This window comes from Wasmannia auropunctata, unplaced genomic scaffold (assembly GCF_000956235.1).
Source record: "Wasmannia auropunctata unplaced genomic scaffold, wasmannia.A_1.0 LD335828.1, whole genome shotgun sequence".
Taxonomy (NCBI): domain Eukaryota; kingdom Metazoa; phylum Arthropoda; class Insecta; order Hymenoptera; family Formicidae; genus Wasmannia; species Wasmannia auropunctata.
The window spans coordinates 2331311-2346414 of NW_012027062.1; the positions used below are offsets into that span (position 1 = coordinate 2331311).

At 36.7% G+C, this 15104-nt stretch overlaps 1 protein-coding gene across 1 annotated transcript in view; it reads left to right on the forward strand.

Annotated features, from left to right (window-relative positions):
* The first annotated feature begins 8209 nt into the window (after positions 1 to 8209).
* Positions 8210 to 15104, forward strand: part of LOC105455954 — a 32803-nt gene continuing 25908 nt past the window's right edge. The window contains exon 1 of the mRNA XM_011699674.1: positions 8210 to 8675. Coding sequence (XP_011697976.1) covers positions 8621 to 8675 — 55 coding nt within the window. The 5' untranslated portion in view covers positions 8210 to 8620. The remainder of the gene's footprint in view (positions 8676 to 15104) is intronic.

Sequence of the window (15104 nt, forward strand, 5' to 3'; positions counted from 1 at the left end):
AGCTTATTATGTCATTCTTAGACAAACAAATAAGCAAACTACACATTTAGAGTTTATATATCTTTTTATTCTTGATGACAAAGACAGTTGGAATAAATATTGCTAACAACGATTGCAACGATTAACAATATCTTTACATTTTAATCTTAGATTATCTATAGTGTTTATTCTTTTTAGTAAAGCATAACATAAAAGAATCTTGAGAGAGAATTTTTGCTGAATTTAATATTCTAAAAATAAAAAACTTTACTCCATTTATATCAATAATATTGTTGATTTTACCTGACAATAAAGCTGTGATAAAAAACGGATCACTTTGGTAAAATATAAATATATATACAAGAAAGTATATAAGAAAAATGTAAAAGAAAGTGTAATCACACAAAAAACAGGTATACTAAATTAGTACAATTAATCTCTCGTTATCTTATTAATAAGTTTATGTTAAGTTTTGCTTAACTGCTTAAAATAATTAGGCGTTGATTGTTTGCTTGAGATATTATTTTATTACCTATATATTACGTACAGTACAGAGTTTTATATATAATATGAAGTTTGTTCACGAAGGTGATAACTTGGATTCCACACTTACTTGTTAAAAAGAAGAGAGGTCTCTCTCTCTCTCTCTCTCTCTCGAGCGCGCGCGTACAGTTATCTGTTTGTTCTCTACGAAAGAATACTGTCTCAGATGAATACGTTCAGCAACGGCGCGGGCAAACTATACGCATTATCTGCCGGGGAATCGAAACCGAGCACGGTAACGGTTTTGCATCTGTTACCTGCATGCTACAGTCTATGCTGCGTTAATGCCCCGAGGTCTTCTCATCGCGTAAAAACACCGTTTTGCGCCATTGCGCGGTACCGCTCATAGTTATAGTTGGCATTGTATGCTCCGCGAACCGCAATTCGGATGGCGTTTCCGTAGAGGTCTTTAATTACACTTAAGACCTCTAGTGTATAATAACGTCGACAGATTTCGTCAGTTTCCTTTTTTTTGTAACGGCGGAACGACAGAATATTCGAAAGACGTCGCACATAGTCTAGCTGGATTTTCAAAAGTCTTCGAAAGCGTACTGGTGGAGGCGTGCGTCGTTCGGCGTAAACCCAGAGGAGAAAGCGACGATTCTCGCAGTCCTGCCGTGAATTCGACTGAATTCGTAGAATTATGAAAGCGTCAAAGATTTTTTTGTGCACGTTGAATGCGCCAACGTCATCTCTTCTTAATTACACGCCACGCTTGTCAGGTAGTGCGACACCCGCATGCAGCAACAACGTTTTTTAGAAATCGATATTGACGTAAGCCATTTATTTTGCAAACGATGTAACCGACACTTCCTGCTCTTGGGCTTGCTTAAGCCTTGAATTTACCAGAGACCGTACGTGAAAGAATTTCGAGAATTCATCTTGTGATATATATTTGAACAATTAGGTCATACAAGGGGTATATAATTACGGCACACCCACAGTACAATTTATACGTGCGCAGTTTTAAAGTAAAATGATTATCGCACTACGGTTGTTCTGTAAAAAATCATTTATAAAAGCATTCTTCTAATTAACGTCAACTGAAAGTAAAGCAAATTTCCTTTGCGCGGATGAAAGTCCGCGCGGACATTCATACGCTTACTTATGCAAATATTTTTATCTCGAAAGGTAACGAATCTTTTTGGGGACCGGCTACTTTCTAAATTAGTCAGGAATCGTGACGATAAATAACGCAGTCCCCTTGAGCGACCTCTTTTCGGATGATATGGCAGATTTTTTTTCTTGTAAAAATCGTCAACCAAGAAGAATTTAATCGAGACGATTCCAATGAGAGCATCCAATTAAGAAGAGAAAGACCGCTCAGACAGAAACTTTTCGAGTATATAATAATAAAGATTTGTTTGTTACCCGTCGACTTGACGGGATCGTAACACTAGTTGCGACAGCGACGGGGTTAATGAGAATTTGTAACGGTTAACAGCAGCATATGCTTTGTACTCTAATTACCAGAGAAAGCACGCAATAGGAAAGGATCAACCTTTCCGCCGTTTTGAAACCAACCGTGTTATTTTAAACATTTCACGTTAGCAATAAATACTTAAGTGTCGTGCGTACATCGCACATTGCAAGCATGTGTATATAATATCATTATCCTGCAGTCAATCCTCTCTCCTAACAGATACTTTTGAAATTTATGAAAGAAAGTAGAAACACGCCTATTAGAACATTATATATATATATATATATACTCACTTATCCTTTTATATATGTACCTAATATGTTGAACATCGTTAATTATACATTCGTAAATCACTTTGCACAGATTGTTATCCGTATCTTCTTGGAAATGTCTATGTTTGACCACCGGTTGAAAAAAATTTCACGGTATTTTCCCGCCGTGCGTTTACACGCACACGATTTCATCACTTTGACAGTCGGGCACAGTGAAAGCGGGATAAAGGGCACTATTAGATGAAATAGAGATCGAGTGACACCGCGTGCATTATAATGCCTTCATTTGAATGCATTATCGCGGCGCACTGATCTGTACATACTCGTTGCAAGTCAGATATCACCGCTATTTAATAGCCATGAAAATTTCACAACTCGCCTTGTTATGGAGGAATACGCGATGCAACGAACGAGAATAATTGTCAAATGAAATCGGCAAAGGAAATTTTGTAAGAAATAGAGATACTTTGACACATAAAAAAAAAATACAAATTTATTGTGTGCAATGAGCAATTAAGCATAAAAAAGTAGTATAACAATTGTTAAAAGATATTTTCGTAATAAATACGCTAGTATAACTTTCGTGGCAAGGAATAATTAAAGAAGGATGATAACTGCACTAAATTAGGTAGATAATATTCTAACAAAAAGTTTTTGTAAAAAATCTTAATGAATTTAAATTCACTTTATTATCAAGATGATTCTTAATAGCTTACATTGTTCAGCCTAATTGCGAATAAAACATTCAATGGTTTTTTCGTTGAAAAAATTTAATGTTTGCCATAGCAAATTATTTCTTATGCAATCAGGATGTAATACCTTTGTTTATACGGTCTTTCAAAGAGCTGCAATTTACGATGCAACCGCGAGTTCACCGGAAGGTTTTTAACGGAAAATCATGCCCTTTCTTTTTGCTTATTGAATTAATTGGTCGCTATTGAATTAACTTGCTCCTTGATCAATCGATTAGAGTTACACAAGAGCATAAGATGCACAATGGTAAACACAGTGGAAAACGTACGGCCTGAGAAAATTTATGCGTGTTGCGCATGCGAACGGACAACAATATAATCGCAACTATATCGCCGTCTTCCATCTCTTCGCTGCTTTGACTTTCCATAGGCATCGGCTTTCTTAACGAATTTCCTACGGGCCTAGATCGGGGTCGTACGAGGCGCGGTAGCGATGATGTACGTATAGCGTACAGCAGACAGGCAGGCTGCGGGAAAACATCACACACGCGCGCGCGCGCGCGCGCGAAGAACAATTTAAGTATACTAACAGCGTGTGCACTTGTGCTCTGGGAAGAAAAATGCCCCACCAGAAGTTTTGCAATAGTAAATCTGCGCGTCCGTTGGTTTCGCGGAAAAAGATCGAATCTTCCTCAGATTCAGTACGTTAGATACAAATCTCTTCTTATGGAATGTAGTTCGGTATTCACTTTGCAGATTTAACTTTCTCGACTTAAAAATAGACGCGAAGGACAATCGTAAAATCTAGAGGGAAAGAGACAAGTAATTGAATTGTAATTAAAATTACTCGGCATTCGAAGAAAAGAATTAGTTCTTATAGCAATAAAAACAAACACATGGCTAATATACTCGTTGCTTGATCATCCGAAAATTCGAAGACGCCGCCTCCTCGCTTCACATAATACGCACGAAGTAAAGAGGGGATATCATTACTGGATTTCCCAATACGACTAACGGAGAAGCTTATATTAAGTTCTACCGGATTAGAACGCCGGTCAACGAACTCGTCTTTATATCCGCTCGAGTCCTCCGATAATCATTTAACGAACTTTTCGAAAGTAATAACGCGCGCAGAATTGATGACGAAGAGACTCGCGGAATTCAGTCACCGTTGCGCGGCTTGGCGGTCGAGGTGAAAGGTAAGAAAGAAAAGTTAAAATAGTTCCTCCTCTTTGCAGTTAAAACGAGTCTAGATCACGCGGCAGGAAATTCCTTATATGGCAGTCGTTCCGCTAGAAGATTGAGATGATAAAATTGTATCTTGACTTGTTCCGCGATTCAAAATGACGAAATATCGAGCAACACGGATCGTGGCGATTTATAATAAGGAAGCTCATAAGAAGGAAAGTTTCGTGCCTCTAATAGATATTTTGCGAGGAAGCAACTAAAAATTGTGGCGGCAATATAATATAGCTATATCTTTCTTCCTTTCTCTTTGCATGTAACGTTAACAATATGAGACAAAATATATACAAATTACTAACTTTTTTTTCCTTACAAATCCTGTTATAAAAAGTAAATCATATTGTTCCGGGAACAATACCGTAACTATTTCCAAGAAATCAATGTATCGTACATACGAAATGCCGTGAACTGCAGACGAAAGGAAATTCTTCGCATAAAATTGTAGAAAAGTACCGTAAGATAATTCACGCGTAATACTCATTTTGTGCAAATCCGTAGTAGCTAATTACTACGAGTAACTCGTACGTGGAGTTGCATGTGTTGTTTTATCGTCAGTTGCTTTGCCAATTTAATTTTTCACACATATATAGAGAGAATGCTATAAGAACGCGTCTCGAGTCGGGTATAAACAGAGTAAATAACAGCTATACGATAAATAATAATCTAATTACTTTTTCTCTGATAATTATCCGCCTGATAATTAATGTAATTTAATTGGCAAGGTCACGTGATGCGTATTGCAGTCATGTTTACGTGATAATTTTTTAAACTACTATTTTATTAGCAAAATATTTAATAATTATTCTCTCTCTAATGAGAAATGCGAATATCTCTTTTAAATGGACGTGTGCGGTAACTGTATGCCATAGTTTGTCTCCAACATTTAATTTAATAATCATCGTTTTTCAAATCTGAAAGAATCGTTGGCAATGAAAATCCGATCTCACACACGACGATGGAGCACGAGTGCTGTATTTGTGTATGCACATATATACATGACACGGTCGTGTTCGGTGCACGCGTACACCCGTCCGTGAGTGCACACGCGGCTACAAAGTGTTACGTTTGTTATATGGCGGTCGCGGTATGTAGGTCAGGAAGCCGGCGTTACTAACAAGTGACTCGATTCGAGGTAACTCGTGAAGCAACACACACCGCTAGCTTTCGTCGCGCCGAATTTCCACCTTCTACCAAATCTGGCCTCTCGCTACTTTTCGATCCAATACCTCGTACGATATCGTGCCTCGTAAAGATGACCGCGAAGATAATGCCTTGCAACTTTAGTTCCGCGACCGAGGCACAAAGTAGCTCGAATCAGCTCAGTCGAGAGCTCACACGGTTAATCCGATGCGATCCACATTGCACAGTGTATACGCGCATCGCGAAATGACCGGTCAAGGTGTAGCGTTGAATAATTCAGCAATATTCGAAAAAAAAAATTTGTGTCAAGTATCTCTCAGGAACTGAATAAGATTGTACATAAATACAATGATTTCTGTTTTTTTAAATAATAATAATAATACAATAATTTTTTTTATAATATAATTATAGATTTTTATATAATTATAGATTTTTATATCATACAAAAGTAATTATTCACAAGTACTCATAAGAAATATTCACAACTCGTAATGAATCTGTTCCGCTGAACATTCGTCACGAGATCTTGGCTCTTCAGTGGGAGACTTTAATGCGCGGTATTAAATGTGTCGCGGAGCTCTGAATGCTTTCCTGCACGCACTGCATTTTCTACATCGAACATACGGCCAACGTTTTGATTCTCGCTTTGCTATCGGTCGAGTGTCCGCTCTACGGCAAAGTAGAATAAACAAGAGTTAGAGTAATCGAGAATCTCGCATGGCTGCATCGGTGCAGCGCGTCGTAAAGCAGCCGGCGTGAATGCAACGCATTCAACGCATGCGACCGCATACGGCGGCGATACGCGCGCGTATATGTAGAGGATGCCTTGGTCGCATGCTTGCGCATTTAATTTCTAATTGAATAATCGATCGTGACCTCTCTCTCTCTCTTCTTGATCGAGTGACACGGTATGCGGCAGGCAAACTATGCGTCATTGCAAAAACCCGGTTACGTAGCTTTCGACTTATTCATTGATGCTATTCTCTCTTGTAAGGAAAGAATTATGAATATATATATATTTATAAGATATTTTACATGAATATAAAGTACCCATAATCTTCGAAAAAATTTGCTTGATTTTAAATCATACAGTCGCGAATTAGTTCATTAGGCATTCGAAAACAAAAATTTATTTCTCCCATTGATGATATCGAAACAAATAACTTCGTATTAAGTAAGAATAATTATTATATGTTGTACGAACGCAGATAGAAAATATGTAGGGAATATAGAGAATTTCTGCAATTCTTTCTTTGCAATTTTTCGGAATTCTTAGTGATGCTAGCTGGAGCAGGAACAAATCCCGACGTGAAACACTTTTAAAACGCATGTAGACTATTAAATTTCATGGTTGTGCTGATCAGCACGCACGAGGCGCTCTGCAAAGATAGAATTATGGACGCTCCTCATTGTTAGCATCACGAACAAACTATAATTAACTCGGACGAGGAAGCGCCGAGGGTTAGGCAAGCGGGTTTAGGGTGACGCGGTTGGGTGATCGCCTTCTTACATTAGTCCTTCCTGCTTAAACGTAAAGAATCTAGGTTCTTTCTGACTTATGAGGAAATAAGATAACACGCTACATCTAAACAAGAAACTATATACATTTTATATGTGTAATATCTAAAATTCGAAAAAATAATTGTTTTAAAGATAAAATTAAAAAGGTGAAGAATGGAATTCAAGTAAATATAAAGTAAATACTTTATATAAATTTTTAAAACGTTTGGAGATTGCTGATTCTGTTGCACTGTATATTTTGCAAGAAGTATCTCTCTTCCGTTATTTATTTAATCTGCTGCGTTACGAAAAAGAACTTACTTACGCACGTACAAATTACAGTCCCACTTGTGCTTTTCGCAAAATTATACACATACTGCTCCCAATCGCGAGTACGCTTACAAATTGCCGTAGAATTTCCACGGGTTTTCACAATTACGTGCACTCTTGCAAGAACTTTGCATATGTTATTTCCTTCGAGATACCTTGTTTCCATTTTTGCGATCCCGTCATGTCGAGCGACGCACTTTGTGAAACTGTAATTATATCCCGTATGACGATTGTATGCTGGTAATTATCAATTATCATGTAGAATAGAAACGAGAATTATGCTAATCGGGGAGATTAATACTCTCTTAATCCTTGGAATTAACTTTGACATAAAGCGTCGGTTGTAACAACTCGGACGTTTTCGATATTTTACCGTAACAACAACGCGTTACGCGATGTACGTAAGCTGTGTGTAATATTTCGTCGTCGCGTTTGTTGCAATATTACAGCACTCTTATGATCTTCATTAACATACGATTACAAATAATTTAATTGGTAATTAAATATATACCAATATATTGTGACACATATCAGTTATATTTAATTGCGCTTTGACGAACGATTGAATTCATTAAATGCGTTAGTGACATTACAAATTCAATTATGAAAATTATAAATCAAAATATGTTTTATCATCAAAATATTTTTTATGTGTTTTAGAATATTTTAAAAGAAAATACACGTAGCCTTCCAGGCATGATTTCATATATCCAGGCAAAGATTACATATATTTTTTTCTCTCTACAAAGAGGGAGATGTTATACCTGCTGCAGAACGTTGCATTCTTTAAGATTAGGTTTAGGACCAACCAAAAATTCCTTCCTTATAAAACCTGACCGATAGTTAATCCTAAGGGATCGTGTTCTCGCTGCTCGCTAACGTGTTGGCTCTGCAGTTTGGCCTGAATACCTGAAGGAGAGGCGAATAAGTAAAAGAGGAGGGGATGAACAGTCAGTCAGTCGCATACAGGCCAGCCTCGTTCCTGATGGCAACCAGCACAGCGGTCGTTACCTGTTGAGGTGGTGGTAGCAAGGAACGGCAGGTGGGGGAGCAGAATACCTGGATGACTTCCTGCCACGGAACAGGCGCCTCAGTCCTCAGGTAAGAACGTCCGACGTCGGTTAGAGTGGTCTGCGAGAGTGGTGACCACGAGTTCTACCAGTTGGCGCACGAGCACCATCGTCGCATTAACCCCGTTCGAATTCCCCGGGTGGGAAACAGATATTCACGCACGCGTTTACTCGATTACCGCGCTTCGAACAGGCGATCGCGTTCAGTGCTGGAAAGAAAACTGTAGATAGGGTCGTTCGCACCCCCCAAAATCATGTTTTCTTTGAGGTGCATTCGGTGAACTTCTCTGACGGAGTGCGCTTGTTGCGGACACATTGATTATTGTTCCGAATCGGAATAATACCGCAACAGTTTCCTCGACAATTTTCCGGAACAGAAAGCGTTCAAGGCCGGAGTTTACTTGGAGGTTCGTGTTCATCAACGAAATGGAACGTAGGACACTTACACTTTGCTTCCTTTTCATCGTTCTAGCCGTCAAAGGTGCGTAAATTTTTTTTATCATTAATTCGGTAATTAAGTATATTAATAGTCATTTAATGTATATTTATATATTAATATAATTATACATTAAATGACTGCTGTATAAAAATTTCCTTAATTATATTTTTTTATTATTTAGGATAACGTAGTTTAAAGATACTCAAATAAAAATGTGCTGAAATTGTATTTCACATATATTTAAACAATAAGTTGACATTTTTGAATAATGTACGTGACAATATAAGTTAAAATTTTTAGCTAAATTTTCAGCTAAATTTTTAGCAATTAGATTTTGCATAGGTAATATTATTTCTAATAAAAATATGTATAACAACTTTAATATAACAGATACATAATAAAAGTTATAATAATTAAGTACACGGAAAGAACGATTTTGTTGAAAGGTCTAAAAATTTAGCTAAATACAGATCTGAAAACAATTTTTTGTTGAATCAGCAAAATAATTTGCTGGAATGTTAAAACTGATAAACATTGCTATAAAACGTTTTGATATTCTAGTAATCATTTTGACTTTCGTGCGATTATTGAACAAAAATTATTTTCAGATCTGGATTCAGAAAAATTGTTCTTTCCGTGTATGTATCTAATTTACTAAATGAACGCAAATATATTAATCTTTAGTTTCTTAATAAACTTATTAGAAAAAAAATAATTTAAAATTTCTTTTAACATAAAAATATAATCAAAATAATATTTTTAAATATTTTTATAAGTGTTAATTGTTTAATCAATAGAAATGATGGATTGTCTTGTTTCTGAAATTACATGCGTACCCTTAGAGAACGATTAACTATATATTTTATTATACGCACAAATGAATGAAAAAACTTGTATCTCTCTCGTACTTTCATTGCATAAAATAAAACGCGATATGAAATCGATCATTTTCGTGATTGCCTTAATCACGCTTTTGTGTAACGCATCATTATGAATTTTCCATAAAACGTAATTGGATATTTTTTTAGAAATCTTTAATATAGCGGATAGGCATTTCGTGCAAAGATGGATTAATCTCCCGTGGAAAATATAATGGCTCATTAACGCACTGGGGAGATTATAATAATCATTACTGCACCCCATTCACTTGTCGCTTTCTAAACGCCAAGATATTTAATGAGTCGAGTGTCGACTGATTATGAGACAATGCTTACAGTTCGTAACGACATTCTCTACTTTACGTACCATTGAGACACTCTATTTTGCGGAACTGGCCGCGAAACAACCGCTAATCAAGCACGCATATACAAGACGGCGCCTAATCGAACGTTCGTTATAGATTAATTATACGATCTTCTAAATATTAGTGCCAACTTTCGAATTTTGTTTCAGTTATATACACACGAATTATTACGTCGATATAAATTTGATTAGGATTTTCATAAAGTAGACAAAACGAATTTTTCAAAATAGAAAAACCTGCTTATCTCTTAAAATAACAGTCTCATAAAATAATCTCTTAAAATAATTTTATTCGCATTGATAGTGGAAAAAAAATTCGTATCGTATGCAAATTGAATGTAATCACTCAAATAAGCAATATATTGCATTTCTCTACGTAATGTAGTAGATACAATTTTCTATTATAATAATTAACCGATAGAGATATCACATGTGCAATTCAATTCGGGGTCAAGATCATCCCACGCTCGCGGCGTTATTGAAATTAACAACGGATTACCGAAGCATCCGTTTACATATGCAATTTGCAGACGAGAAGTATCTAAAAATAAGTGAAGCTTACTCGTTAATTAGCGCATAATGTATGTAATGCGTGCGCGTCGTAGTCTGCGCGTATTTCGTGAGAGGATACACACACCGATTCTTCTTTATCTGATCTAAAATTTCACTCGGCGTCAGCGTCCGTGACGACAAACTGGATTTGCGCGTTAAGACTTATTTAAATGATAACGCGACTGACAACCGGCAAAGTGTCTCCAATTTAATTTAGCGCCGCGGATAACGTTTAAATATATTTTTACAAGTACTCTGATTATTCCGTAGAAACTCTTAGCTTAAGCGCCGATCGTGCTCTAGCTGTCTCGCGCGATTATTCCGCGTGATAGTCCATGCGTAGATTCAATTTCTATCTTCCGTCCGGTTAAGCGGGATAGTTCTTCAACGTCGTGTTAGCGTACAAGACCGCTACGCTCGCTCTGGAGGGGCACGTGCTCGTCGTTGCCACGCATAAACGCACGTCACGTAAATGAGACGTGGCTGTACTTCACGCAGCACGCGTTCTCATCTCCACCGCGCACGCAGGTAATCGTCGACTTTCCACGATCCCCCGTTCGTTTTTCCACGCCGTGGAAAGTGCAGCCGGCGCGGCGGAGCGGTTTTATCGCGGCAATAATGCGTGAGAAGTTCACGAAGATTCGTAGCCCGACTATATCGCTCGGTCGCGAAACGCTGTCGTGAGGAAAGTCGTTTCTACCCATTTATTCGCAGCATGTTACCGCGAAACGCAGAATTTTTATTGTAGCGCGGAATATATTATAAATTTTACGCAGAACGTCCTCAGAAAACGGATATTTCCTTTTAATTCTAAATAATTTAACGGTAAATTCCGTCAAATTTGCTTTCGTATCAGCGATCAGTTTTTATTTACAGCAAATTCAGTGATAATTTTTATAATTCTTTATTGATTAATGTGGCAATGCGGTACAATAGATCTATGAAATATAAGTTACACTTTTATTATTAAGTTGAGGCCTTGTTTCTTTTGGTGCATTATAGTTTCTCTTATATAGCAAGCAATCGATAATGGAAGAAGTTGGACACACGAAGGAAAGGTCCTCTCATCATTTCTCAATTTACATGTTACCCTAACACGTACAAGACCACTTCCGTAGGTTAATGACCGAGATTGTCTCGCGGTAAAGTGGCGGTTACTTGCATTTCCCACGTGTCGCCGTGCGCGTCAAACCTTTTTTTTTTCTTCCGCACGCTCTTCAAACACTTCCTCCAACCGCACGTTCTCGACCAGCTGCCTTCTTCCAATTGCCAATTGCGTTGAGTCATATCCAGTTATTGTCCTCTCGAGTACGTGCCGTTTCCTGTTGAAACGACAAAAGATCAATGCTGTAACGTTATCGTTAAATCGATCGGTGTCAGGTGTCAACTAGGACGCGAGCGGGTTTCATCATTACTCATTGTTTTATCGAGTTCAATCTCTCATCGTTGACAGATATTCATCATCATTTAATATTCATATTCTCGTTTCAACAAAATCTAAATTAATAAGCAGATAATTAACAGATCTTCACATACGCATTTATTAAACAGCGGCCCATCTTTATGATTCGTAAGAGATATGACGATGTTACAAACATGACATCAACGATATTACCAACTATATCCGACTTGCTAAATAATGTCATCAGCGCTAGACTTAGATACTACCGCAAATCGAGAAACGTAGTTTGATTTAAAAATAAACGCTATTAGACAATCCTAATTTACCTTAATGTATACAAGCAATTTATTTTGTATCAAGCTTTTACTGTCGCCAGTATACTTAAAAAATTATTATGCATACTATTTTTTTTGTATTTTAATGAAAATATTTATAATTATTGTTGTGATCTAAAAACGAATTGATGGTAGCGCTGACAATGAGTGTTAAATTTAATTCTATCTTATGATTTCAGAAATATATCAATTATTCGCTTTTTAACCATTGTTCACCGTCTAATATCACTTAGAAACAGTATATAATCAGCTTTTGATTCTCAGAATTATCGACAGAATTGTTGGTTCTCGTGACAAGTGCATTCACTTCCGTCGCATTATAGGACTAATCGCAGCTTCGTGCACATACGGCTCACACGTATCGCACCTTGAAAACAAAAGGTCGGTGCGTTTAATTAGCTCGGCTCAGTACCCAATTTCCCACAATTCCGTGAAATAACGGGAGTACTCGGCGAACAGGCAGGAAAAAGAAGGCGAGTCCGCTGTGTACCTTTTCTCTTCTACTTATGCCCTGATTATCTACTTTTCTTACGGCGTGGGCGAAACCCCGAACATTAAAAACCACGTGCTGAACTACATTTGAACAAAAGCCAATGAGTGCAAGTTAGTAGAATCTGTGAGAAACGAAACTTAGTAGTAGTAAAAAGAAAAGTATTTATATAAGGTCATGTATCTTGTGTACACAGAAAGAGAAATTCGTTTATAATTGTTAATTATAACTCCAAATCGAATATGATTACGAATTAAAAAACTTGGCAATCCAATATAATTCAATATAATGAATTTTGTATTTTTTATAATACGAGATATCTTGAACTTGTAATCGAAGTTGACATAAAATTATTAAATATAAATATTACAGCAATTACGTAATTTCGGAAAAAATTCTTAATAAAAGTTATAACATGCACTTGTATTCGTTTATCGAATAAAAGCTTCTCTCAAGATTTCTCTCATCAGTAATCAATAATCCTATATTATTTAATTTTAACATGATTGTAAGAGTTATATTAGAAAATTGTCTCCAAAATTGTGTGATTTAGATCCAAATATGATCACAATAACTGAGCGTTAAAAAAACGTTTCAACCTCATACACTTTGAAAGAATCGTAATTGTAAGCTATCGCTCTTTATTGTCATCAAATACAGGCTTTTACGCGCGAATAACAAAATTCGAAAGTAATAATGGTAATCTGTTAAATGTATTTGTCACGGTGGCAAGGTAAGATGATAGACGCGGTACGACAATCGCTTCATTTTAAAGATAACGGTGAAATAGCAGTGACCTGATATTTACACCGGAATAACTTTTATCCTTTCCATGCGATTCCGACGCGTTGTCTCCATTCTACTGTCCTACATAGGCTCATTTACTCAAGGCACGTGCTACTTACCATTGTATTTCGAACGCGATTTATCCGAACGTCCAAAAGTGACTTGTAGGAGGAGAATTGTGATAACATAAGAGAGAAATGTGATTGCACACCCGGCGAAACTTCATAACCGGTGATTATGAATTCTATTAGTCCTCACGCGATGTGTCTTCGACCACTCCCTTTTAATTCTCGCAATTTCAGCAATATTTTCGCCGCGCAATAATTCGCAGCTTTGCGCGTCATTTTTCTGCATCGTAAGATACGGCTGGTTGTCGGTCTCTAATCAATTTCTCGGCAATTTCGCGATCCACGTGGCTGCGTACGTTGATGGCGATCATGTATAAATGCCGGTAGGATGAAGTACTTTTCAAATCAACCAGACCTCGGCTTCAGGTTCTGCCCCGGTTTACGGCTTAACAATTACGATGATGCCAGCTAGCAACCTACATTAGGCGGATATAACGAACAGTTACTGTTCGCAACGTTTATTTCGATAACACGACCAACGGTTTCCGCGAACGGTCTAATCTATAATTTGGACTTTTATTTACAGTTAATGCATTAAAAAAGAAGTGCATATATAATAGAGCGTATAACTTTTAGCAAAACTCTACGCTACATAAAACTAATGTGTTACTTCTCACAATCTCTCTCACTTTCAGCATCAATAAAATAACACTTAATTGAAACTTCGATCGCGTGAATTGAATGCATTTAACTGTAATAAACGCAAACGATTATTTCTTTTAAAAATTAAACTGCGACATTTAAATGTTATAATTGCAGATAACTGGATTTAAATTAAAGATCGTATTCACCGCTTTATATACTACTAGTACAGCATCAATGTTTATATTCGCGATTTTTGTTAAGGAATTAATCACCGTGTGTATTACTGAAGCGGATGGATCGCTCGTAAAATGGTTACACATTTTCCTTGCCAGTTATAAATCTGCTGGTGGTTACTGCGATCTTTGTTTTTCGTGGCGCGTGCACGTAATGCATCCTGCATTCCCCACAGGAATATGAACGTGTAACGTGCGTATCGCAACACAAGGATAATGTAGCACCTGCTTCGCGTGTGCCTTACATCGCCGCGATCTTTATCGATCGGCTTCCTTCTTCTCTCGGAGAAGATCGAAGCAATAAAATCGACATAAGAAATTTAGTATCGAAGTAAGATGACGTATTATGAGACAATAATACACATAAAAATAATAATAATAACGCGAAGTTAACTCAATCTTTGTCGGATTGTAATACCTCTTATAGATTTGCCTTTGCAGTTAGAAGTAATATCACCATGTCCTATGATTTTTAATTTATCATAAATTACTGTAAAGTTTGGATTATGAGACGAGATTTAGAAACATTATTTTAAGAAGAATATACAATTACAATGCTTTCATTTTTTACAGAATATATATACAGAACATATATATTTTCTAATTTGTAATTTGTTAATTGTTAATAAAATTATGATTGTTTCTATAAATATTTTTTAAAAGCACAAAAAAGTATAACAAAATTCAAAAAATTAGAATAAAATTAATTTTTGAAACA